The 26,160-nt window shown below is 41.5% G+C and overlaps 1 protein-coding gene across 10 annotated transcripts in view; it reads right to left on the bottom strand.

The window, feature by feature from the left end:
• Positions 1-26,160, bottom strand: part of LOC147015582 (uncharacterized) — a 348,908-nt gene that overhangs the window by 147,159 nt on the left and 175,589 nt on the right. For 7 of the 10 annotated variants that reach the window (XM_085850470.1, XM_085850471.1, XM_085850475.1 and 4 more), the window contains exon 2: positions 6,992-7,063. The exons of 1 other annotated variant lie outside the window; for it this stretch is intronic. In XM_085850470.1, the coding sequence (XP_085706596.1) occupies positions 6,992-7,063 (72 nt within the window). The remainder of the gene's footprint in view (positions 1-6,991; positions 7,064-26,160) is intronic. 2 more of the 10 variants (XM_085850474.1, XM_085850467.1) reach the window with 1 other exon arrangement.

Here is a 26,160-nt window from a genome sequence, read left to right as displayed (position 1 = left end):
AATTCACCGTCCATCCGTCTGTCTGTAAAAAAGTAAAGAACGGTATGTCATATTTTCATCTGACTATAATTCACCGTCCATCCATCAGTCTGTTCCCAGGTACCGCAAAAACGACTGAACCGATCGCAATCATTTTTTGGGTGTGTAATCCTGGGACCCCTTGGAGTGAAATAGGCATTAACATGACCCCCATGATGGCTCCCGTGGGGAGCGGGTGCTTCTCGTTAGTCAAAAGTGCCATTTTCTTGACAGAATTATAAATATCATCATTTCACGATGTACTCGCAAAACATATTCAATTTAATTATCACCACATCCCACCAGCACTGCCAACCAGATTTACATATTGGTAATATTGTTACGAATCTGGAAACCATTCGCATTCACACATACAGTTGACTCAAAGTTTAGTTATTTCGTTAAGTATATGTGGATAGTTAGAATCTCTCCCCTATGTCTAATGGGTTAATTTCATGTGTGCGCTGCGAGTTTCTTTCTCGTTAGTTTTCCACATCAATCCCCTCCACTCCTCCAGCTCCATTACGCACGTGTTCAAGGCTACGGACGTGGGCGGAGCCCCCCCTCGCCTCACAGCCGACTTCGCCCCAGAAAGATGGAATGTTCTTCCCATGCAATCAGGGGTGAGATCGCCTCAGCTCTGACTCCGCCCCATCATAGAAGAATGTCTCCCCTCTCAACACTGGGGAAGACAACAAAACAGCCTCTCTTGGGAGAGGAGCACCGAGGCGCCGACACGCCCCCCTCCTCCAATCGCGGCTGGCCACAACGACACCCGAAAACTCCCCATCCAATGCGGAGGTGAGTTACAGGAGAATGGATCCCTCCACTCCGCAGAGGGGAGGGATAAGAAGGATCGCGAGCTGTATCCGTGTGTGGTGGTTCCTTGGTTCCTTGGAGGTCGTTACTTGCTTCTGGTCTGCTGGGCTCTCCTGGTCGTCGGTCATCATTCGTCACTGGCCGGGTCATACGTAGAATCCTGGCTGCGCTCGTTGGATTCTGGTTTGTGGGTTCGAGTCCCACCGTGGTGGGTTGTATTGGAGTGCTCGAGCTGGGGATCCCCGTTCCCTTCCACGGACTCCGAGCTCCACAGGTGCGAGTCGGTAAAACCGCACGAGGCGGCCAGGTACCCGCCCAGACTCTAACCCCCAGCTTGCCTATCTTCTGTGGCTGGAGGGTCCAATAAAGGCCAGCCAGCTCCATTTATTTTTGGGTGTGTGTGTCTGTCTGTGGCCAGTCTTGCAAGTAAAACTGTTAAGTGATTGCCATTGTACATTTGCCTGCATTTATATTCGTGGTCAAGTCTGCTCTGTGTTTCCCTCCCTATTGCCTATTGTAAATAAATAACTGTTAAATGTTCCAGTTTGTTGTCTGTGCTTTCTCTCATTGACCCAGTATGGTTTGGGCTTTATAATTAGGGAGGCCGGTTGGGCCGTAGATTGTTATTTGGACTGGTGCGGCTTTGGTAATTCCCGCTCGGTTACGCCGGATCCGACTCTGTAACAGCGACTCGGTTCGGACAAAGCCGGCCGAGGGTGTGGCTTCCCCGGTAGCTAGACCGCATGGCTAATTAGGTAAATTGGAATCAGACAAAAAGACCTTAACCTCGCAGTCGAAATATTGGCGTCCATGGTCTATTAAGCGACCCTTCGACTTCGGAGTTATCCGGAGTGACCACCTTCAATTCCGGGTGTTCGGAGGGGAGACGGCCCAACTGCTCCATTCCAGCGGTCGTTCCTTGTCCCCGAACCCGACACCACAACAATATTACTGTTCTAGAAGAATCCACATCTCATGGTTTTGCTGCTTCATGTCACTCAATCGTGATTTCTTGACATGCATTTTATTTCCACTTTGGTACATAAGATGGTATTTACTGTTGTTTTCTTTAATTGCTGTCCTGACCTCACATTGTAGTTCATCAAAAGTTCGGCTTGGCCTGTTTCGAGTCTCAGTCTGAGTACCGCGCTCAATATGTTGGGATCCCAGGTTTAAATCCCCATATATTGTCTCCTCTTGTCTCCCAACGTCTTTGTAAATTCACCAAAAGCCACAATGATTGTCACCACCCTCTTCAATTAGCCTCCATCCTTTCTAGAAAAGGAAAGAAAAATGATTTCTCCCAATGTCTTTGTCCAACGTCTAAAACAAATACAAGTTCCTTCCATTAGTCCAAGATACTGTCAGGAAAAAATAATCGATGAAGTTACGTTGACTCCGACATGATAAACAAATTAACACAACAACATATTTGTACATCATGTGTGAATGGACATCTTTGGATTTGTAATCTGTTTGGGGTGCCAGGGATAACTCACCTACTCTTCACGAAAGATACCATGGGATATTCAATGTCCACAAACAACCAGTTCTAGCAGATGGGTCATCTGGCTTAACCTCCATTTGATGTATTGTGCACACATTGATGCTTCGCCCTGAATGAGAAACACTAGGATGACAGTTTATAGGTGGCTCAGGATTCGAACCCAGGCTGGACAGCTCAGAGGCCAATACACATAACTCTAGGCTATCCTTTCAGACTGTGACAAGAAGTAAGAAGATGATACATTTCATTAATGATAAAGTTTGTCTGTTGGCTTCCGGCTGGCTACAAGGTCTTCATGGACCGCTAGTATCAGCAACGCTTTGTTTGCTCCTACATACCTAGTCTTTCACTCAAATAAAGTATTAAAATTTTGTTCACTGCTCCATGGAGTTGCTGTGTATATCAGTCTACCAAAGGTTACACTGTGCAATGCCTTCAGACTGTTCTCACACCCGGTCCTCTGCAGGTGTCATGAAACACAAGCTCACTGCTAGTAAGTAGTCAGTGCTTTTGCATCCTTCGATTGAAAAGCGCAGGACATTGCATTTTTTGCCTATGCAGCATGACGATGGTTTGGCCCACTGTCTGGTGACTAGATATACAGGTGATATGTTGATATCTGTTGTGTTATTGAGTGCTGAGTTGAGACCATTGGGAAGAGAAAATGACATTTCCATTATGTTCTTGAAAGTAAATTGAAGTGTGCGCTAGATTGAGGTGAGATATGGCTGGTTAAAGTGCCGCCACGTGAGGTGGAGCAACTGAAATTCAAATAGCATCTTGCAGCAGTGGCGAAGACTATTCATCCATCGAATTGTAATCATTTCTCCACGACCGACTGTGGCTCTTTGTGGAAGAACGTTATTGTGGCGGTGGAGGTGGGCATGGGCAGGAGGCAGTTATAGGGGATGAGTTTGGAATAAGAATGGGGAGAGGAAATAGATTAGGAGGGAATTTGGAATTTTGATCAGGGTGCCAGGATACATCGCCTATTCCGCATAATATTTTCTTTAATGTCCACCAATGAATGCATTAAGACTGGTCCCTCGCTTAATGCACATCTGAGAGATGGCATACTCATCGATGCAACAACCTACTTGCAAAGCACTAGTCTGATGGTATATATTCCGACTGAGAATCAAACCCAGACTCGACACTTCAAAGGCAAGTGTGCTTCTGCTAGTGCTGCACCATACTGTTGGACACACACACACACACACACACACACACACACACACACACACACACACACACACACACACACACACACACACACACACACACACACACACACACACACACACACTTTCCCTCAAGTCAGTATTGCAATATGATAGTCCTATTTGATGTTGCCATCTAAGCACTTAGCTCACGATACTGGGATCCCAGGTTTAAACTGCATTGCGTGTTCCTTTTTTTCGGCCTCTTCTAACATCCTTGTAATTCATGCAAAATACACTGATGTCTTCCAACTTCCGAGTCCGAAGCATGACAAGCTCTTCGGAGGAACTTAGACCTGTAAAAATGTCTTAAAAGCCAACTCTTTAAAACACATTTCCTTCGGAGAAGCAAGCAGCAGGAGATTATTCATGTTACCTGGTGTGCAAAATTCAGTGGTACAGTTGAAAAAGAAAAGGAAGAAGGCAAAACGTATTCGTAATCCGTAACCTTATACGCTGAGAGTGATAAGTAACAGTGAAACGTTCCAAGGAGCTAAATAAAGACATTTCCAAGATGCTTTAACGCACTCAATTAGCTCCAAGGCATTCATAACTGGGTTACGAAAGGAATGGATTAATTTTTAATTGTTGCATTTGCATTTAACACTCGTTCATCATTCACATATTAAACAGTTAACTTAATACATACAGAATTCATGATAAAAAAGAGGGAGAGATAAAGACTAAACGTCATCATCAACCGTTCTCTGCCCCCACTGGATGTCCAGGTACCCGACCCTGAAAAGGATTGGGTTGCCAATGCAGTTTTCTGCGCATTGAAACCGATCGGATGGTATGCCATTGCCTTCCTGGCAGAGTTAGGGATTTAAAAACTGCATTCGGCAGATTACAATATGGCCGAGCCATTTGGAGCCAATCCAGAACCCAAACAATTAATTGGAGATCAGGTTCAAACATCTACAATTATATGTTTTGCAGAACCGTTGCAGGAAAGTGGCCAAAAGGCAAACTTCCTGGAGGGTTTAAAGGTGAGGTGTAAATGAGGCCGTTGTCGTGTGGTGCGCATTAAAAATCCTGGCACAAGCCCTTTGTACACTGCCAATCAAGCGAAGATTTTCCTTGAGGATCACAAGGTAAGCTGTTCCAACAAACCCAGCTGTGACGATGTTATAGTGTGAATGGGAAGTAGACAAGTGGAAGAAGTGCAGCTTTAGTATAGAATTGGTTTGTCTCGGTAGTTGAAGATGTCTGTTCAGATGAAACATGCGAACCACGTGGTAAATTTAATTGTTTATAGTACAAATACTGATGACCGGAGAGCAACCACACTAAGATAGCAGCCGGTACAACTCGGTGTCAAAGAACCTCCAAAAAGACCAGGTCACTTTCTCCCCGCAGTTCAGGCAGGAATTCATCATTTGTCGAGGGTGCTCGCCTATTCTTTGTGAAAGACACATTGGGATGTACGAGCAGATGGGACACCCAATATAACGTCCATCTGAGGGACAGCACACACATTGATGAATCACCCTGCATGTGAAACACTAAGAGGACAGTTAATAGTTGGGTCGGGATTCAAACCACGGCTATACAGCTCGGAGGCAAGTGCACATCAAACAAGTGAGAACAAACTTGGTCTCAGTTGACGTTTCATCCACTTCCCAACAGACTTTCTCAGGTGAAAGACTATTACATATATTTATGATAGAGATCTGGAGAATTGCTTGAGCTTATCGACTGCCTGATTCAATGGTGAACCGGATTACCTGCTGGGAACAGTCCATCATTGAGGTTTTGACCCTTCAATCGCAGAACCCCTCTGAATGACAGATCCACAATCTTAGTTGTGTCTGAAGGTCATCCAATCAGGCAGTGAGAGAATATAGGAGAGAAAAAGAGAAAGAGACACACACACACAAACAAAGGAGAATCATAGAGAGATGTAGGTGCGCGCGCACATGCACACTCACACGCGGAGTGAATTTATCGCTGAAAGAAACGATAGTTTAAGAGATAGGAAGAGAGACAGAGGGAAGGAGAAAAAAAATGAAAACCACCACCTACAAACCGTACCCCCTACACACATCCAATCCACTCACACAAGGTGTACCATGAGAGGTAAATTTTGCCATTTCCTACTGAAGCAATGCTAATCAAACCCAGAATCATTGCTTTTTTTTTGAACCCACATGAAGCTGCACTTCAATCAACCTGCATCTGCCGATCTTTGCTACGAATACAGAAAAAGTGCATGAATATGCTAAACGGATTCAACACTCATGCATGTTGCCGTTTTATTAAATCCATGGAACGATGCTGAACAGGGGTCAATAAACCCCTGGGGGAACGGGGGGGGGCTGGGGCAGGGGCAGGGGGAGAAAAGGGGGATCCAGATTTTATTGTGAAACTTTTGAATCACCAAGACGTTGAACACCATTTTGAGTTAAATTGCATCAACGAATTAATAATTCATACACTCATTCATTCCTTTCCATTTGTAGGACCGAATGAAAATCCATTGAAGGTATTGATGTAATCAAGAGACTAAATTGTATGGAATAATGCAGAATATTCTTTTCCACTGTTGGGACATTATTATCTATATATTAATACTGAAGGACCAATTTTGTGCTCCTCCGAGCGGTCGCGTCACGTTTTTCTCGGTACTGTGATCTGAGAAGTTTTGACACGGTGTTTGTACGTCAAAGTAGACACGTGCACAAATCAGGGGACTTCTTCACAAGGAGTAGTGTACACCAAAAATGTCGTGTACAAGGACGTTTTGTAGTCCTCATTAGGTAAGGCCATGGAGTACATCGACTGGGATCCGGCTCTTACAAGAGGCCGCCACTGGTTGTCATATTGGGCTCATGGAACGGAATCCGTATGTGACGGGGTTTCGGCTAGTTATTATTATTTCATGTGTTTAAAAAGTGTTAATTATAAAGGAGGAAATCATATTTATACAAGTGCGTGTGAACATTCATTAATTCAGCAACACTGGTACTTTCATGTTCATTATGATTCTGGAATTACATCCAAGAGCCATACTCTAATCTCTTTACTGTATATGAGAAATACATCATTGTACAGCTACTATTACCCCTCCAATCCCACCCCTCTTTCTATCACTGAAACAATCCGAAACAATATCATCAAGGAATGAATGATAAGAGAAAACTGGTCCAAGTGCAACGTCCGCCTACTGCCGAGCAGTGTGCGAAAGGAGGGCATAAACAGAACACGTATAAGCTCTAACAGACGAAAATAATTTCCCTGGTCAGAGCAACCCAGTGGGAAGAAAATGTAGGATTTGAGAGACATTCCGAGAAATGTACAGTCCTTCAGCAAAATAGAAATCACACATAACTTGTCTGCGCAGGCCCGAGTAAGGCACAATGTGGAGTAGCAATGACTTGTGTTGGAAGTACAAAAAGTTGATTTTACCGTGTGTGCTGGCATGTACCTTTCTCTGACTTACCACCAGGGAAATGGGCCTTTTCCAGGATATCACCCCGATGAGCCCAGACAGGAGAACCTGCAAAGAACCGAAGAAGAACGGTCAGCATCGCAACACAACGGCAGCAGAATCGACACCTGAATCTGGCAGCAGGAAAAAAGAAGGCTTTGTTGGGCTCGGTAATGCAACAAAATATTCCCAACAAAATCTGAGAAAAAGGCAGGCTGGGGGAATGACAGGTTATCAAGCTTGGGAACAAACATTGAGTTTTGACTGCATTCATGGTCCGACAGCAACACCAACTACATTTACCTTACCTGGTGCCACACGTTGGTAAATTTAGGGATCAAATATTCTTATCGTTATTATTACAAGTCAGAAAAAAACATTTTCTTACAATGAAAAAACATGTATGGATGGAATCCTTCCCCCCCCCCCCCAAAAAAAAAAACACACACACAAGAAGATAGGAAGAAATGGCAAGGAATGACGAGGTAGGAATGACACCATAATAAAACACCACAATCCTTTTACGGATTGCCATCACAAAATATTTTGACATTTTTGTTCTTATAGGTGGCAATAGTAACAATTGTATGAAGATATCTATGGGAGAAGTAGTTGTATATTTGAAGTGTAGATTGGTGTAATTGTGTATTTCATTTGTTGTGGGATTGAGACGGAAACGAGAAGGGCAGTCGGTAGAGTGCATACCTCTGCCAGGAGGATTAGTTTACATTTTGTTTTCCAAAATGATATGGACTCGAATCAGAACTTACATTTAATTGGCTTGTTCTTGTCACCGAACCAACTCATCCACCAAGTTTCGTCCGAATCCATCTACAACTTTTTTAACCTCTAGATTCTTAGCATCTCTTAATCTAAGCTGAATTCCAAAATTTAAATTTTGTTGTCAACTTCAGCAGTAGTTCCTACTGCTAAAAAGAAAGTGTTCATTTGTGCAATTCGGACATTGCTTGACATTTTGGGTGCATGGTGTTTATATGACTGATTGGCGATCGCTTGCCAAGCCAGTCGTTTATCAACCATTTTGTTGGAATGCTTGCTTGAGTGCTTAAGCCACTTGGTGAGCACTATACAAGCTGCTTAGTTGCTTGTTTCCAAGCCATGGCCATACATGGCAAAATATCCACTGTCACTAAATATATCGATCGACTTGAACAAAGTTCAGGCCCTACTCGCCTGCGTTTGGCCCCGCATTGCCGTGCGGTCCCTCGGACAGTGACTCGCTCACTGAAAATCTGCAATTATTTTGACGTTTCCCCTTTTTGTATAATCTTCCTTCATTCATGACCCGTCACTTGAACATAGATAAATAGATACATGAAAAAAAAAAACATTAAACATTTCATTTTTAAAAGTTTCTTCAATCGTTTCGTTGGAGTGATTTCTTGAAGCACTCTTCAAGCTCCAATCTCTGCAAGATGCTGTGGTAATACCATGGCACGGTTCTCCATGGGGACATCTCCAGAGTTTGGAAGGCAAAATAAATGAGATGATTACAATGAGTAAAAAATGTTTTCAGTTGTTACAAAGCAGTCACCACATCATGGCAGGATAGCTGAGAGGTATGCATGCTCGTTCTAAGCTGTCATCCCGGTGTTTCACAGGCAGGGTGATTCATCAATGTGTGTGCCATCTCTTGGATTGACGTTAAGCTGGTGGACACATCTGCCGGAATCCCCCATTTCCACATCCATGTCTCTCCGTGTGTCTGTTTCTGTCTCTGTCTCTCCACAGCTGCTGTCGCATGCGTGTAATCACGAGGCGTAGTTGCGTAGCGGTTCTCTTCCACCCCTTTCTCTCTATTATTTTATCCCTTGCTATCTCTTCATTTTATTTTCCTCGAGTTTGAGAGAGAGAGAGAGAGAGAGAGAGAGAGAGAGAGAGAGAGAGAGAGAGAGAGAGAGAGAGAGAGAGAGAGAGAGAGAGAGAGAGAGAGAGAGAGAGAGAGAGAGAGAGAGAGAGAAAGAGAGAGCACTCAGTTCGATGGTGCTTGTTGCTCTGAGGTATCGAGTGTTGTTCTGCACCCGGTGTCATGGCAAACGCCACAAACTTTCCTGGATTGGAATCATTGACTGGGAAAAATGGGTTTTCATGCACACCACCTCCCGAAATCTCAGTGGAGCAAATTGTTTTGTGTGTTGGGAAGTCCATCAGTATGCAGAATATAACTGCTGCATCGAGGATGAATCAGCGCATCGTCGTTTCGTCTCGAAAGAGGAAAAGGTGACATAGCTCGTTGAGACTGGTCTGAGTATGGAACCGGTTATCTTCGTGTTTGTTTCTCCATTGGATGTACCATCGGTTAAAGTACTCATCTCAAATGTTCCTCCTTTCCTTGAGAATGAGCAGATTAAGGCTGCTTTGGAACAGTATAGCAATGTCGTGTCTAAAATAACCCTCAGGAATAAGGGTTATTTTAGATCATCCCACAGATGGTGCATCAATAAATGGTGAACTTAGTCATGATGTTCAAACAATAGGTGTGCCTAGTACATCAGAATCCTCTGAGGAGGTCCCCTTCGAAACGGGGATTGATCCATAACCTGAGGATTTGATCTTCGTTAAGCCGAGACCAATGTCTCCTGCACCTGTAAAGGTCAAAGACGTTATTGAGCACGAGTCATGCATTTCGGACGACACTTGTTCGATATCGGATTCTCGTGAGACAGAAGGTGCAACTGGGGATTTGCAGGACTGCGAGGACTTAGGCACCCCCTCTCCGGTTGAAGCAATTAAATTTCTCCATAATACTTATCGTAATAAGATTAAGCTGATTGACTTTTTTCCGCATTTGGACAAATTCCACGTTACTGCTTCTCACATCGTATAAAATCCATCTGCATATGGTGCCAACGAGTCCCAGGTGTATCGGCTGAAAAAATTGTATTCATTGCAAGGAAAGAACTTCGATGATCAGCTCTTTCAATAAATTCTGAAAACTCGTTCTGGTTTTGTCTATTGCAAGGGAAAACATAAATGGGGACCACGCCCCTATACGAAAAACGCATGTCCAATTATTATTAGAGCAAAGGCATGTAGATGTAGCTTTTCTCCAGGATGTACATTGTGGGGACACCTGTTTAGTGGAATGACAGAATGCAATAAGAGGTTCATGGTTTTTCAGTTTGTTTGATTGTCCGAGAGCAGGAGTCACTTTCTGGCTTAGATCAAAAATCTCATCTGATCAAATAGCATTCCATGAAGTTATGAAAGGTCATTTGGGTTTTATTGTTTTCCCGTTTTGAGGTCATCAGGTCACATTACTGAATGCTTATGTTCCAAGTGATCCTTCTTGAAGAAAAGACGATATTTTTTCTTCTTGATAATTGTTCAGCTCAAATTGATTTTGGTGGTCTTTTCTGCTTAGCTGGTGATTTTACTTACACCTTAGATCCATCTCTGGACAGCAATGGTGTTGAACCTCACCCGGAAAGCACAAAACATTTGGCGGCTGTTCTCGTAAAATATCATCTGATTGATAGATGGAGGTTGCAGCACCCTCAGGTGAAGCCATTTTCATGGTGTCAAGCCTCCTAACAGGGTATCCTTTGCACGTCTCGATAAATTGTATGTTACCAAAGGTTTTTGGAATTTCATTTTGTCAACAGCGATTTCATCCTTTGGTTTTTCAGGTCATCATCTGGTATCTCTAAAATTGATTTTCCCCCATACTCCACGTGCGAATGCCTTAATGTTGGTTTGCTAGAAGAGGTGCATTTTTGTAATGCATTCAGAGACTTTTGGTGTTCTCTTCAAGCCAGAAAAAACACTTTTCAGAGTAGGAGGCAGTGGTAGGACATCACAAAAACCCACATCAAAATTTTTTGCCAACAAAATGTGTATTACTCAAGGGATAATTTTTCTAAGATCTCCCAACTTGAAAAGGAGGTCCTGGAACTGCAATCAAAGCTTATTACTTTGAATAGTAACACAAGAGAGCACAAGTAATTTATAAGTAAGAAAGAGCTGCTTTGTCAGCTTGTAGAGGAACGTGGAAAAGGGGCTCCAAGTGCGGCTTGGAATTAAAAAATAATTTAAAAAAACTTGAATTTTCTTGACTCTCCTAAGTACTTCTTCTATTTGGAGAATAAAACTAAAGCACAACAGAAAATGCTGTCTTTGCAATCACCAGATGGTGGGATTGTAAGTGAACCAAAAATGATCAGGAAGTTAGAAAGTGATATTTTTCTTCTCTTTTATGCATGAAGGAAGTTGATTTGGATGTTGCAAACACCTTTGTTGAATCTTTGCTGAAGTTGTCTGAGTCGCAACGGGTTTCTTTGGAGAACACTATCACTCTGGAGGAATTGAGGCTTGCGCTTTCCGGTATGGTATCTGGGAAAACTCCAGGACTGGACGGCATTACTCATGAATTTTATGAAGCTTTTTGGGACATCACTGGACCTGAGCTTCTGGAAATGCTCCAAGAAAGTTTTCAAGTTGGGGAGCTTCCCCTAAGTTGTAGACGAGCGGTTGTCTCCTTACTACTGAAGAAAGGAGACGCCCAGCTACTTCGTAACTGGCGACCAGTCTCTCTACTATCTACGGACTACAAAATATTCTCCAAAGTTCTTACCTCTCGCTTAAGATCGGTTAAGTCTTTAGTCCACACTTATCAAACTTGTGTGCCTGGACGATCGATATATGTCCTGATATGGACATGATATTTTTGATGTGTGTGACATTTTGCATAAAAGTGCAGGCCTATTCTTTATAGATCAAGAACATGTGTTTGATAGCATAGATCATAAATATATATTTCCAGTTTTGAGAGGTTTAGGTTTTCATACCACTTTTATATCATACTAGACGAATCGTGTACCTGTTGGGTTCCTGTTGTGACAGCGGTTGATAAAAAAAAAATCATTTCAAAAAAAGATAGCTCCAGCGAACTATACCGCTGAGGTTGTTTGCATTGATCAAACACTCCCGAAGAGAACTTGACTGAATCGGGAATTGATTTTTCAAGAAATTTTTTGTTGCCTGATTTGAATGAAACTTGATACTGCACACCGCAGGAGAATGGAGAGTAAGGTGGCTGTAAAATGTTTGCGCTATCGTGTACCGTTTTGGCTGTATTTCAGAAACATAATACATATATACAATATGAGAGTTTTGTAATATATAGATAGATAGAAGATATTCATTTGTTGTAGCGCAGTATATATATATATATATATATATATATATATATATATATATATATATATATATATATATATATATATATATATATATATAGTTTGGGTAAAATAAACAACGAGTTGATTTCTCCTTTTTCTGTATCGAGCGGTATAAGGCAGGGATATCCCTCGTCTGGTCTTGTTTATGTACTTGCGATTGAGCCCCTTTTAGTCCGGTTGTGGGAGAAACTGTCGGGTTTCTCTGCTTATCCTAATGAGCCCCCTATAAAAGTTGTGGCATATGTAGATGACATCTGCGCTGCAATTCAGTCCCAAGACGATGTATGCAACTTACTTAAAGCTCTCGATAATTTTAGTGTTGCTCGTTTGGCTAAGGTGAACTGGTCAAAGAGTTATGCCTCTTTTTTTGGACTACCATCAAGTTTTTCTTTCCCGTTGCTTCCTGGAAATTTGTCCTGCAAGAATGATGGAGTGTACCATTTGGGCTCACATCTCAATGATTCCCAATGTATCCAAAAAAACTGGGATGGATTAATCGACAAAGTGTTTTCCAAACTCCAAATATGGAGAGGGCTGTTTTGTAAGCTTTCTTATCATGGTAAATAGTGTACTAGATAGTAGAAAAATCGTGCAAATTATGATACAAACATCAAATTTGGCATTTCTGTTCTGCAGGGCTTTCTGATCAAATCTGCCCAATTGGCCATTTAAAAATCTAAATTTTGAAAAATTTGAAGAAAAAAAAAATTCAAAAAAATTTGAAGTCACAGCTGGCTGAAATTCTTGAAGCGCAAGTGAACATCCCAGACAGAGAACCAAGGGGAGATGCAGTCATCATTGATGGCTCAGCACTTATCAGTGCCCTACCTCCACACACTTCAAAGATATTTGATGACTATGCTAAAGAAGACATCATCCCAAAGGTGGAATCATATGGTGCCAGGTACAAGAGGGTGGACGTAGTGTTTGATGTGGACAAGAAGTCAAGTCTGAAGTCCGAGGCAAGGTCAAAAAGGGGGCAAGGAATCAGAAGAAGTGACAGGAACCAGTAAGACCCCAAGTAACTGGAGAAGCCTTCTTGGAGGTGACAGAAACAAGACTGAGCTGTTTCACTTCATTGTGGAAAAGATGTGTGAAGCACAGATGACAAGCACAGTCATTGTCACAAAAGGAGAAGATGCCATTAGCAACACAAGGAAGTCACTGGATGCTGTGTCTCCATATTGTCATTAAGAAGCTGACACTCGAATATTTGTACACGCCAGGGATGCAACGACGGATGGTAGCAATTCCAGTATCATTAAGGCTAATGACACGGACATACTAGTCATAGCAATATCTGTACTGCCATCCTTACAGGAACTAGGTCTTGAGAACATGTGGATTGCCTTTGGCCAAGGCGCAATGGATTCCAGTCCATGAGGTAGTTTCTGCAATAGGGCCTGAGAAAGCTCGAGGGATCCCATACTTCCATGCGTTCACTGGATGTGACGTCGTGTCTGCCTTCCGCGGTAAAGGGAAGAAAACTGCATGGCAGACTTGGAACGTCTTTGATGATGTTTCTGAAACATTCACCAATCTCAGCCAGCATCCAACATTGATTCGTGATCTTGACAGGAGCTTGTTGATGTCACCAGCAGGCTCATGACATTCCGCCTTCTTTTTGTGAAGAAGCTTATATACAGCCACATGCCTTGGGAGAGTTTTACCATGTGTTTGCTGAAGCAAGTAGGTCAGCTGGGATATGGTCGCGAGCTTTTTTTACTCGACCTCCCTGAGATTTATGTGTCTTTGCTTCCTCTCTACTTGCAGAGTGTCATCAATTCCTGGCAAGCTTTGTCACTGAGTCGTGAGACCAGTTCCTTCACCACCTCAATGTTTATAAATGAACCAATTTTCTACAACCCCTTTTTGCAGCCATTTCTTCTTTCAGGACCTTTGTCCAACACTTTGTGGGGTCAGAATTTCTTTCAGTTCATAATTTGTTGGATTTTCAAAGAGAAATATGGAAGTCTGATCATGAAATTTCTGCCTTTTCTGAACTTGTCTCCTTCCTCCCAACCTTAGCAGAACAGAAACAACAGCGAGAAACCCCCCTTTCCCTGTGTGAACTTACTGCGGTCCTCACCTCAATACCCTGGAACATGATAAAGCCCCTGGACTTGATGGGCTGACAAGTGAATTTTTGCAGTACTTCTGGGACTTTCTTGGACCCCACCTATCACAAGTCTTCAATGAAATTTTAATGGATGGGCAAATACCATGGCACTGTCTGTCAGAGAGCAGTCACCTCCTTAATTCCAAAAAAGAAGACTCAATTGATTGAAAACTGGCATCCCATCTCTGTTCTATGTACAGATTCCAAATTTTAGCCAAAGTTTTGTCTTGTGTGCCTAGTGTTGGCTTAACGGTTAGCATGGTGGGCTTGGGATCCAAGGGTCTGCTTGCCCCCCCCTCCTTTGAATCATTAGCAGGTGGGGTTGACTCAGCCTGTCATCCTTCCAAAATCAGCAAAATGAGTACCAGATTGCTGAGATAATTGAGCTATTCGAATATCCTGCCCCAGAGTGGCAATCCACCATTTTGAGAGACCGATGATTACAAGCTGTGTTTGATTGTACTGACATACGTAGTGGTGTCCTGTCTCTAACACAAGAGAAATCTTTCAAATGATGATGCAAGCACCAAAATTGGAATCAATGTTCATCAGTGCCCCCTTTTCAAAACAAGCTAAAATGGGCTAAGATCCTCATCCTCTTAATGATGACGTCATAAAAACGAATATGACGTCATTGTGATCTATCAGGTTTGCGATAAATTATTATCTGTGCTAATGCCCAGCTTGATTCCCGCAAACAAAATTCAAACAGCTTGCCTAGTTTCGGAGATAATGGTATAGGCAATTTCCATTAGCGGCGATATTATGACGTCAACCTTTTTTCTAGGAAGAATTTCCAAAATCTGAGATGGTTACTGCCTGCACGTGGGCTTTCTGCATATACATGGCAAGTTTCACGAAGATCCGATGAAAACTCTGGGTTGTGAAACAAAAAATGTCAAAAAATAGGAATGATGTCATAAGAATTGATATGACGTCATAGTGAGGTATCATATGCCCTGTTCGATTCCCGCAAACACAATTCAAAAAGCTTGCCTAGTTTCGGAGATAATTTTTTAGGCGATTTCCATTAGCGGAGATATTTTAACGTCATAACTTTTTTTTCTCGGAGGAATTTTCAAAATCGGAGATGGTTACTGTCTGCGCAGGGTATTTTTACATATATACGCCAAGTTTCAGGAAGTTTCGATGAAAACTGTAGGCTGTGAAACAAAAAAGTCCACAAGAAGAAGATGAAGAACAACAACGTGAGTAAGACTTAGAGATCCTCCATGAGGATCTAAAAAGTCCTTCAACCACTGGAAGTTTCAAGATGGCTGTCATTTTTCAAGATGACCACCATTAATGACATAAAAAATACCATTTTTGCCATTAAAATTTGATAGAATACTCCTATTTGAATGATCTTGGTGTCAAATCGTATGTTTTTGACTGCAAAGAAGCTGAATTTACATCTTTAAGTCTTCCCAGAGGCAGATTTCTATCAGTTCTCACAGAAGATATGAAATAAGGCCTGGGATGCAATTAGATATTACAAGTTGAATGTCAGTTTTGAACAAACATTTTATTGTCGTTCATTAAGTAGTACAAAACGAATGTCGAATGCACCTTCAGAATTCTAAATCAATTGCTTTCCATGACCATGTGACTGTGCGATCAGAAAAATCAATTGCAGTTAAACGCTATAATTCTGTTGCCATTTAATCGCTGTGAGTCACTCTGATCAGATGTTCTGCACATCAACAATAAGACAAGCAATTGACTGATAAGTCTAAATCTGTCGATGAAAATATACTTATTTCTACTTAGTCGTTCTGTCTGTCTGTCTGTCTGTCTGTCTGTCTCTGTGTGGCTGCTGGTTGCATCATTGGTTGGGACGTGGCTGTGCCGCTGATGCAGTGTCCCCCTTACCAGTACACTGGTGCTCATTTTGCCGACCTCGGAAGGATGACAGGCTGAGTCAACCTCCTGGTGTATTTTAATTCAGTGGCCAATGGGGCTTGAACTCAGGACTCTAGGATCCCAAGCCACCACCCTAACCACTAAGCCAACACCAGGCTTAGTCTTTGCACTTATAACACTTAACAACTTGCAAGTGTTCTTGTAACATTATAGTATGAACCTGTTTGTCCTCTGTGTCTTTGCATTGTTTGTCCTTATTGTCCAGATATTGTCTTTGCACCTATGGCACTACTGGAGTCCTGTATACAGATGATGAGCTAATCCTAGCATCTGCAGCTGCACAGTGCTGTACAGGTGAGACCGAAGCTATAGCATGTGCACCTCCCACAACATTCCTTCTTGCATCCACACTTAGTCAACTGCTAACAAGACTGTGCAATAAGTGGCAGAATTGCCCAGTAGTTCTGTTGTACTGCAGCAGCTGCGGCATTGCTAGGTCTGTCTTTGAAGCACCGAATCTCAGTTGAGATTTTATGTCGGCCCCATGCTCAATCATGCCTACAAATTGAAGAAGAGTCGATGGAATAGCTTCGACAACACATCCTTCATGGAAGATTCCATCAAATTTGGATTTGTAGTCCAGCATGTGGCATCGTAAGATCTTGGCTGCTTTGGTAAGGATAATTGCTTCAGAATAGTCATAAGCTTGTGACAGGACAGAACCTACATTTTTGTGGAAGGCAAGAAGGATATCTCTTCCTTACTTGTGAGCTTCCAGCTCAGACAGTTCTGCCAGCAGCTTTTCCTTGTGTCTGGTTGAGTTGAGATCAGGTGTTTCCACCCCTAGTTGTTCAAGTCACTGCCTGTACAGGCTAACCATATCTGCAAGCCTGAATGTAGTATGACTTGCATTGCCTACTTTGGGTCTCAACAATATGGGCCAACAGTTCAGAAAATGCAAGTGGATAGACTTCTTTTTCTGGTTAATCTTGGGGGATTCTTTTTCTCAATGGATGTCAGGTAACCCTCTCCCTGTTGCACACACCAATTAAGCAACACCAATGATATTTCAGCTCTTGCACCACAACATCTCCACCATTCATGTTGGCCAAATGCCTCCCATCGTTTAAGTTTCAGGCACAATAATTCAGTCTTTTGTTGAGCTGCATGTTCATTGCCTGTCTCATTTCAGATGCTGGAGCTTCCTTATGACATATGAAACCCTGGGATTCTCTACCTTGAATGCTGGTTCTTTGTATCTTGCTCCATCCCTCTTCTCTTCTAATCTGAGTACTAGATACTCTCTTCCTAGCTTGTTCCAGCTTGGTGTTATTGAACAACAGACGAGAGCTCTGATCTTTGCGTCGCCTTTTCTCAGTATTTCTTCTCTGCCACCCCCTTCATCTAGCCTTGCTGGATCCAGAATAATTGGTAGTTTGTTAATTGCTTAGAACATTGGAGCATTGGATACAATCACGGAATAGCCATCATGTTCAGCACTGCATGGATATTGGGTTGGTGGCGATTTCAGCTGTTCATCCTTGCGAGTTTGACACAGACAACATTTGCTCCAGTTGATTTGTCTTTTAATGTATAATTCTTCTGATCTGGCCATCTTGGGGGACATTTAAAGGGTTCAAGGCTGAGGGATTAACATTTTACCACTTTTCAACACAGATTGAGGCACATTCAGATGTGGGATACAACAAGGTTCGGGCATAAACGGAGAATGCCCTACACCTAAGCCCGATTGTTCATCCAGTGTCATAAGTCCCGTGTGATCTGTACACCATCCAGGTAACTGAAACCCCGTTATCCTTGGATCGGCTCTCCTGCGCTGGCACATCCTGTCAATTCAGGTGCGGCTATCTAACTATTGATATGGGGCTCAGTAGAGAGCATTTGGGAAAGTAAACTTGGACTGCATGTACCACTACACAGATATAGTAAGATAATTTATCTGACACTGAACCCCATGCTGAGTTTCACAGCAGTGATGTCTCCAGTGTGCTTTGGTTGTGCCTTGACATAAAGTCTCTTCGATCTGTGAGTTGGTTTTCTCTTTCTTGTATCTATCTCCTCTCGTCCGTCTGTCTGTCTGTGTCAGGTGTTGTCTTCATGCACATTAGATCGGAGTCAGACATACTCCATCACATAAAAAGAGCCTCTGCATGCTTACCGGAGTGTGGCCGCTGCCGTGCACTTGTAACTACTTGGAGCCACAAGGTGAGAGTTGGGTTAGTAATGAGGACTAGTGCTAGGAGACCATTCAGACGATGTGGCAGACTTCTGAAGCAAAAGTAATTCCTCTACTACCACACCCATACACCCCATATCACATGCACTACCGTGCTAATTACTACTACTACACCCATGCAGGTTAATTCTATTAGTATTTTAAGTGAAGGTGCTATATATATATATATATATATATATATATATATATATATATATATATATATATATATATATATATATATATATATATGTATGTATATGATACAAGGAAGCCTCAGATATTTTCAGGTTATAAATTCAGCTTCTGCAAAGTCAAAAACATATATTTTGACACCAAGATCATTCAAATCAGGGTATTCTGTCAAATTTTATGGCAAAAATAGTATCTTTATGTCGGAAATGGTGGCCATCCTGAAAAATGGCAGCCATCTTGAAATTTCCGGTGGCTCACGGTCTTTTTTCAAAAAGTTGTCCCTGGTGAGTATTCATGCCAATTTTGGTGCTTCCATCACCATTTTAAAGATTCCCCTGAAATATTCACTTATCGACAGAGCCATTCCCCATTGGGAGTACAATGTCATGTGCCAAGTTGCAATTTTTTTCTGATCAGTGGTTTCAGAGATATAATTTATTAAATGTTTAATCCAAGCTGCCATACCGTGTGACCTATGATGTCACAATCATTATTAAAATATTCTGCATGGTGGTCACTCCTACCCTGAAAATAGTGTCACTCAGACAAGTTGTTGCTGAGAAAACAAATTAAAAAAACAACTATAAAGAGCAAAAAAAAAAAAAAATGCCAAAAAAGTTGTTGACGATGGTTTTTCATTTTATTTCCATAAAGTTGTTAATGATGCACAGGTATGCATTGATGTTTAATATTGGTAGTAGTGTCTTGCTTTTAATAACTTGAGACTTTATTCTATGCAAATAATTAAGTTTGACAACCTTGGGTTAAAAAAATACCTGGAACCTTTCAGGAAGTGAAATATGATGTTGTGCAATGATCTTTTTCCCAAAGTTTCCAAGTCCCGGGAAGGCAGAGCAATATCATGGATGTCACCCTGACAACCGTAAGCTTTGTAATGAATGTATTTTAGCTGTAATGGCAGCATGTCCGACATTACATCTGCCTTTCCTTTGCTTCGCAGGTTGGAGACTTGGGTGTGGGTCTACACGCAAGTGTTTCCATGAAGGTTATTTATCATAAAGCAATGTCGATCATCATCAAGACACAATTTTTGGGATCTTGGGTTAGCTAAGGTGCCGTATTGGTCCGCCGTCCAGCATTAGTGCTGTGCATCAATTAAGAGAGGTGTGCACAGAAGTGAAACAATATCTCGCAAAACAATGCTGAATGGATACCTTCCAACAGTCAGAGGAATCAAATTCTTCCAATTCACAACCATAAATCAGAGCAAGCCCCAAATAATAGGTTTCTGCCATCAAAGGAACCTACATATTGCTTTGATACTTAAAGTGAAGATACCAATAACTTTGAATCTGATTTTGGAAGTTTCATGTAAAGCATTGGATGGAAGTTTCATGTAAAGCATTGGATGAAAATCGTCAATCCCCCTCCCCCTTTCCTCCTCCACACCTGACTGTCTCAGCTGCTCCTCCATACTTTTGCCACCCACCATTCCCCCAACCCCACCTTTATAGTCCTGCTCTCTCATCACATAAAAAATGTTGAAGAGAAAAATCTAAGAAAAAGAGGTAAGTTGGATGGTGTCTTGCTTTTACTCTGCAATTGTCATTCATGGCAAGGTGGTGGAATGAATGATGCTGGTGCCAGGAACACAAAATGGTGTTATTGGATAAAAGGTTCCACCGGAGCCTTGCCAAATGACCAACGGGGACATTTTTGAACAAACACACCCTGAGGAGTTGAAATTTTTGTTTTCTGTGCCACCTATCTGTGCAAAAAGGAAAATAGTTTTCAACATTCATTCATCACTTGGAAGTTTGTGAAGGAATATTATTTTCCTGGAATAGATGGCACACATATCAAGACTATGCCGTATATCAGCTATAGCCACACATATCCTTTCGGTGGTCTTGTGTCTTGACGTGAATATACAAGGAAATACTAGTCTTCGTGAAGGCTCGTGTCAGTCTGTTGGTCGAAAAGATAAACTGCAGAATTTATCAACTAAAAGTTGATAAGCATATGCTTTACCATCATGGGAAACGTAGTGCAGCCAATTATAGAATGAAGAACTCGTCTTGCTCATGAAGGCTAGTGCTAATAGTTTGTTCATTTTCTCCGAGGAAGGATTCATGATTGAAACCTCAGGATCATCGTTGCTTCCGATCCATCCATCTATTGGGACCATATTCTATGCAAACCGTTGGTGCTGCTTAAGCAGTCTCCTTCGCTATTGGGCACAATCCTGGACAGGTCGTCACTCCGACACAGGATACCAGCAAGCTGGCACTCATTTTGCCACCCTCAGAAGGATGACAGGCAGAATCAACCCCACCTGGTATTAATTCACAGCTGAGTGAGATTTGAACTCAGGATCCCAGGATCCCAAGCTCACCACCCTAACCATAAAGCCAACACCAAGCATTTGCTTCCTACGGCAGTTAGCATATCTCTGTCAACGTCTTGCTGATTTCATCCATCAGTTTGGATGAGTTGAGAGCATTAGACATTGGGCTGAGCCAACTATACTATTCTTTAAACTTCAGCCACACTTCATTTCTCATGGTGGTAAATATAATCTTCTCAAATTGTCAGGAGCCACCAGCAATCACATGTGCACAACAACTTTGTGGTGTAAACACAAATTGCACAGGAGTTTATCATCCTGACAAAGAGCCATTAACTTTCACTGACATTTGCTTGGATTTCCATTTTGGGTGAGCAAGAGTATTACAAAAATGATCGTCAAGGAAATAAATAGAATGCAAATACTTGTACGAGTAATAACATGCCGCTTCTACTGGAAATAATATGCTTTGGGTGAAGACATTTGGGACTATAAAAAAAAAAAAATTAAACACTTGTTCAATGGGTATTGGGTCCCTCCACATCAAATAAAGTGGTAATAACATTGTAATATATGGAAAAACCTGACGTTCGACTGGAAGGAATTTGGAATCTTTTCAGAGTGCCAGTGATTACTCACCTCCTCTTCAGAAACGACACTTCAGAAATCTTTAGCATACACCAACAACCAGTGCTGTGAGACCTTTCCTTTGGATTAGTGTCCTTCTCATAGACTGTACATACATTGATGCAGCAACCAGCAAGCAAAACACCTGTAGCATAACAGTTTATAGCTGGACCGAGATTTGAACAAAGGCTAGGCAGTTCAAAGCAAATGCACATAACTCAAGCTATATATATATATATATATATATATATATATATATATATATATATATATATATATATATATATATATATATATATATATATATATATATACAGCTCTGGAAAAAATGAAGAGACCACTGCAAAATTATCAGTTTTTCTGGTTTTACTATTAATCGGTATGTGTTTGAGTAAGATGAACATTTTTGTTATATTCTATAAACTACTGACAACATTTCTCCCAAATTCTGAATAAAAATATTGTCATTTAGAGCATTTATTTGCAGAAAATGACAACTGGTCAAAATAACAACAAAGATTCAGTGTTTTCAGACCTCAAATAATACAAACAAAACAAGTTCATATTCATTTTTAAACAACACAATACTAATGTTTTAACTTAGGAAGAGTTCAGAAATCAATATTTTGTGGAATAACCCTGATTTTCAATCACAGCTTTCATGCGTCTTGGCATGCTCTCCACCAGTCTTTCACATTGCTGTGGGGTGACTTTATGCCACTCCTGGCGCAAAAATTCAAGCAGCTCAGCATTGTTTGATGGCTTGTGACCATCCATCTTCCTCTTTATCACATTCCAGAGGTTTTCAATTGGGTTCAGGTCTGGAGATTGGGCTGGCCACGACAGGGTCTTGATCTGATGGTCCTCCATCCACACCTTGATTGACCTGGCTGTGTGGCATGGAGCATTGCCTTTCTGGAAAAACCAATCCTCAGCGTTGGGGAACATTGTCAGAGCAGAAGGAAGCAAGTGTTCTTCCAGGACAACCTTGTACGTGGCTTGATTCATGAGTCCCTCACAAAGACAAATCTGCCCGATTCCAGCCATGCTGAAGCACCCCAGATCATCACCGATCCTCCACCAAATTTCACAGTGGGTATGACACACTGTGGCTTGTCGGCCTCTCCAGGTCTCCGTCTAACCATTAGATGACCAGGTGTTGGGCAAAGCTGAAAAGGACTCATCAGAGAAGATGACCTTACTCCAGTCGTCTACGGTCCAATCCTTATGGTCTTTTGCAAACCTCAGCTTGGCTCTTCTTTGCTTCTCATTAATGAAGAGCATTTTTTTAGCTTTGCACGACTTCAGCCCTGCCCCTAGGAGCCTGTTTCGAACCGTCCTCTCCATGCACTTCACCCCAGCTTCCGTTTGCCATTCTTTTGTAGGTCACTTGATGTCATCCTACGGTTGTTGTGACATTTGAATGAGTTGGCAGTAATCCCAGTCAGTGGAAAGTCGTTTTCGCCCTCTGCCAGTCTGTAGCTTTGTTTTCCCCAATGTCTGCTGCTTGACCTTGTTCTTATGAATCGCCGTCTTTGAAATTTTAAGGATGGAAGCAACGTGACGCTCACTGTCTGTATCCCTCTGCCAGTAAAGCCAGAATTGAACCCTTCTTTTCCTCACTCAAAACTTTTCTTTTCAACTCTTTTGGCATGGTCAATAGTTATTTTTTTGATTCAAATTACTTTTGGAGGTACTACTAGCACTGTTTTTGCCATCCAGCTGGTCCTATTGCAAGAGGATAGTGATGACCACAGCAGTGGTTTTTATACTTTTCCTTGTTAAATAAGATTCGTTTCAGGTGATCACCTAATCAGTACTTCACGAAGTAGAATGAGGTGTGCCTGTGTTGGAATTCAACAGACACAGGAATTGAATGGCTGCCATACATGTAGAGATGCTGATTTAAATTTTTTTTGGAGTGGTCTCTTATTTTTTCCCAGAGCAGTATATATATATATATATATATATATATATATATATATATATATATATATATATATATATATATATATATATATATATATATATATATACTGTATATGTATCTTGCAATTGACAGATATTCTTGGCACCAATTCAATCAATATATCACATAGTATGTTGGAATTTGAGAATCACAGGTGCTAAACAGGTTAGCCTGTTTGGTGTCACCATCTGAGCACATAGCTCATGATGCTGAGATCCCAAGTTCAAATCCCATGTCCTGTTTTGAGTTATCCATCATCTACTAATATCCTTACGATCCATGTCAAAGTGCATTATAAGATTCCTTACAACTCAAGAGAGGAAAAACACTATAGTGAACTCAGCTCTGCAAGAATGATCATAATGAAGGGAAAACCTTAGCAAACAAAAAACATTTGAATAACTAGGTACATGAACAGGCTATTTTGCATGTAGAGATCATTTTACTTTTGGAGGATATATTCTGAATGCATGTTTTTGGATTTAATTCCTTGAGCATTGTGAGAGGAAGAGGAAAGAAATCCAACCTCTTCAGCCCCATAAATCCAAACCCCAGTATTCCCTGACCCCCTGAGCACAACGTGAAGTCTGCACTCAATATGCTGATTAATTGGATAAAATGACATCATCATGTTGTGTTGTTGGAATCGAAATACACACTCGAAACACTGTTAGATCTCATAGCACATGCAAATGTTGATTGGTCTGTAGATGGAACGATGAAAAAAAGACACTAAAATAATGTTTGACTTTTGCTTTCAGCCTTTCACAAGCATAATGTGACATTTCAGTCAACAACACAAATTCACGATTTCCGTGTATCCACTGACATTTTGTAAGCATACCCCACTAGTCTAATACATAAAGCTTTTTCTAACCACTGATTGAATGAATGACTAATATTAAAGACAGGTGCCTTCCGGGTGATGTGAAAAGCTGAAATTTTGCGTGCCTATGGACATTGAAGCTGGTACACAACAAAAAAAAAATCACAGAATCATCGGACAACATCCATAAATGAAAATATAAAGGAATGGAAAAAAATTAAACAAAATGCAGGTGAGTGACCCGAGAAAATGGGGAAGCATGGTAATTTTACGTGCCGATGGACATTGAAGTCGATACACCAGAGAAAATCCAAGAACCTTCAGAAAGCATCTGTAAATGAAAATATAAGTAAATGAAAAAAAAAAGAAGACAATAATTAAATGAAAAATCAAATGCAGTTGAGCGATCCGAGAGAATGGGGAAGCATGATTCGTATGCTTATATAATGTGTAAGCATACCCTGCTAGTATATGTATATATCTGCCCCATGCTGATGCTCCATACTGAAGAGGGCCAATAAGCATGAAACGCGTGTCCATAGATGTTCCTTCTGCAGAGTGGACTGGTCTATAAAATGAAGAATTAAATTCTCTTCCTGGTATTGGCTGCAGTACAATCCCATTGAGAAATAGCAGGCTGTAGCTTTGCTAAGATCATGCCTAAAGGCGGAGCCTATGAATTGTTTAGCCAGAAAAGAGTTTAAGAATTTTTTTTATATGCACATACATATATATATATATATATATATATATATATATATATATATATATATATATATATATATATATATATATATATATATATATATACAGTAGACTAGGCGTAAGTCGTCACCATCGGGACCGAGAAAAAACTAACGACTTATAAATGTGACGACTTACGCGTATGCAAACATTCATGATGACTGTGGGGTGAAGGATGAAGTTGCGCGTGGCCTGGACACGTATGTGTGAGAGCCGGCTATTGTACCAAAAGGAAAACACAATCCTCGGGGCATAGGTGGGGGTTCATTGGTGAGTTGGAAAGTGATCAAGCAAAGATGGAATTCATGAATCAGTTTATCAAAAGTAAAGATAATGAACAACTGTAAGACAACTCGTATACCATCGGTGATGGTACGGTGACAAATTACATGACACACAGTCATCGTGGTGATGACTACCACTCAATGCCTATGTGTAAGTGAGTGCGGTAATGTACAAAACAAGCCAATATAAAACCATGATCGGACTTCAACACGAAGCTCGATCGATCCTTTACTCATTCGCAAAGTAATCCGTTATGTTTGACTGCCTCAAACTCTTGGGCATCTGGTGCATGAGAAAGGACTCAAACCGGTCATTGTATTCCATGATGTTGTCTGGGCAATCCTCCACCGAAAGACAGTATCAGCCGAATCGTCCGAAACCGAATATTTGACTGAGCCGACATTTGCCGAAACCAGATGATGAGCGCGTCATCGACATCTTCAAAGGACACATATTTCACGCGTTTCACACTTACCACCGGCCTCGTGATCTACTCCACTTGTCCAAATATCTTGCCCTTATTCTTAAAGATATCGTTCAATGTCTGCCGTTTGATGTCCAACTTCTCAGCTAAGGCTGTTTTCTTCATCAGTGGGTTTGCCTCGCAAAACTGGGTAATGTCTTATTTTTCTTGGTAGGTTTTAGTTGTAAGCTTACACTTAGTCGCCATTGTCCTGCCTGCAGTGTGATCAATGTGTGTACGCAGTTATAAATAGCCTATCACTAGTGGTGTAAACCAATGAGCGAGCATCACGATTCCATGAAATCGGGCTTCTCACGAGGCAGCAGTTCC

The sequence above is a fragment of the Eptatretus burgeri genome, chromosome 12 (assembly GCF_056783735.1).
Source record: "Eptatretus burgeri isolate ZD-2024b chromosome 12, Ebu_testis_v1, whole genome shotgun sequence".
Lineage (NCBI taxonomy): Eukaryota > Metazoa > Chordata > Myxini > Myxiniformes > Myxinidae > Eptatretus > Eptatretus burgeri.
The sequence above is the reverse complement of the archived record's forward strand: the minus strand, read 5'-3'. Positions and strand labels throughout refer to the sequence as shown.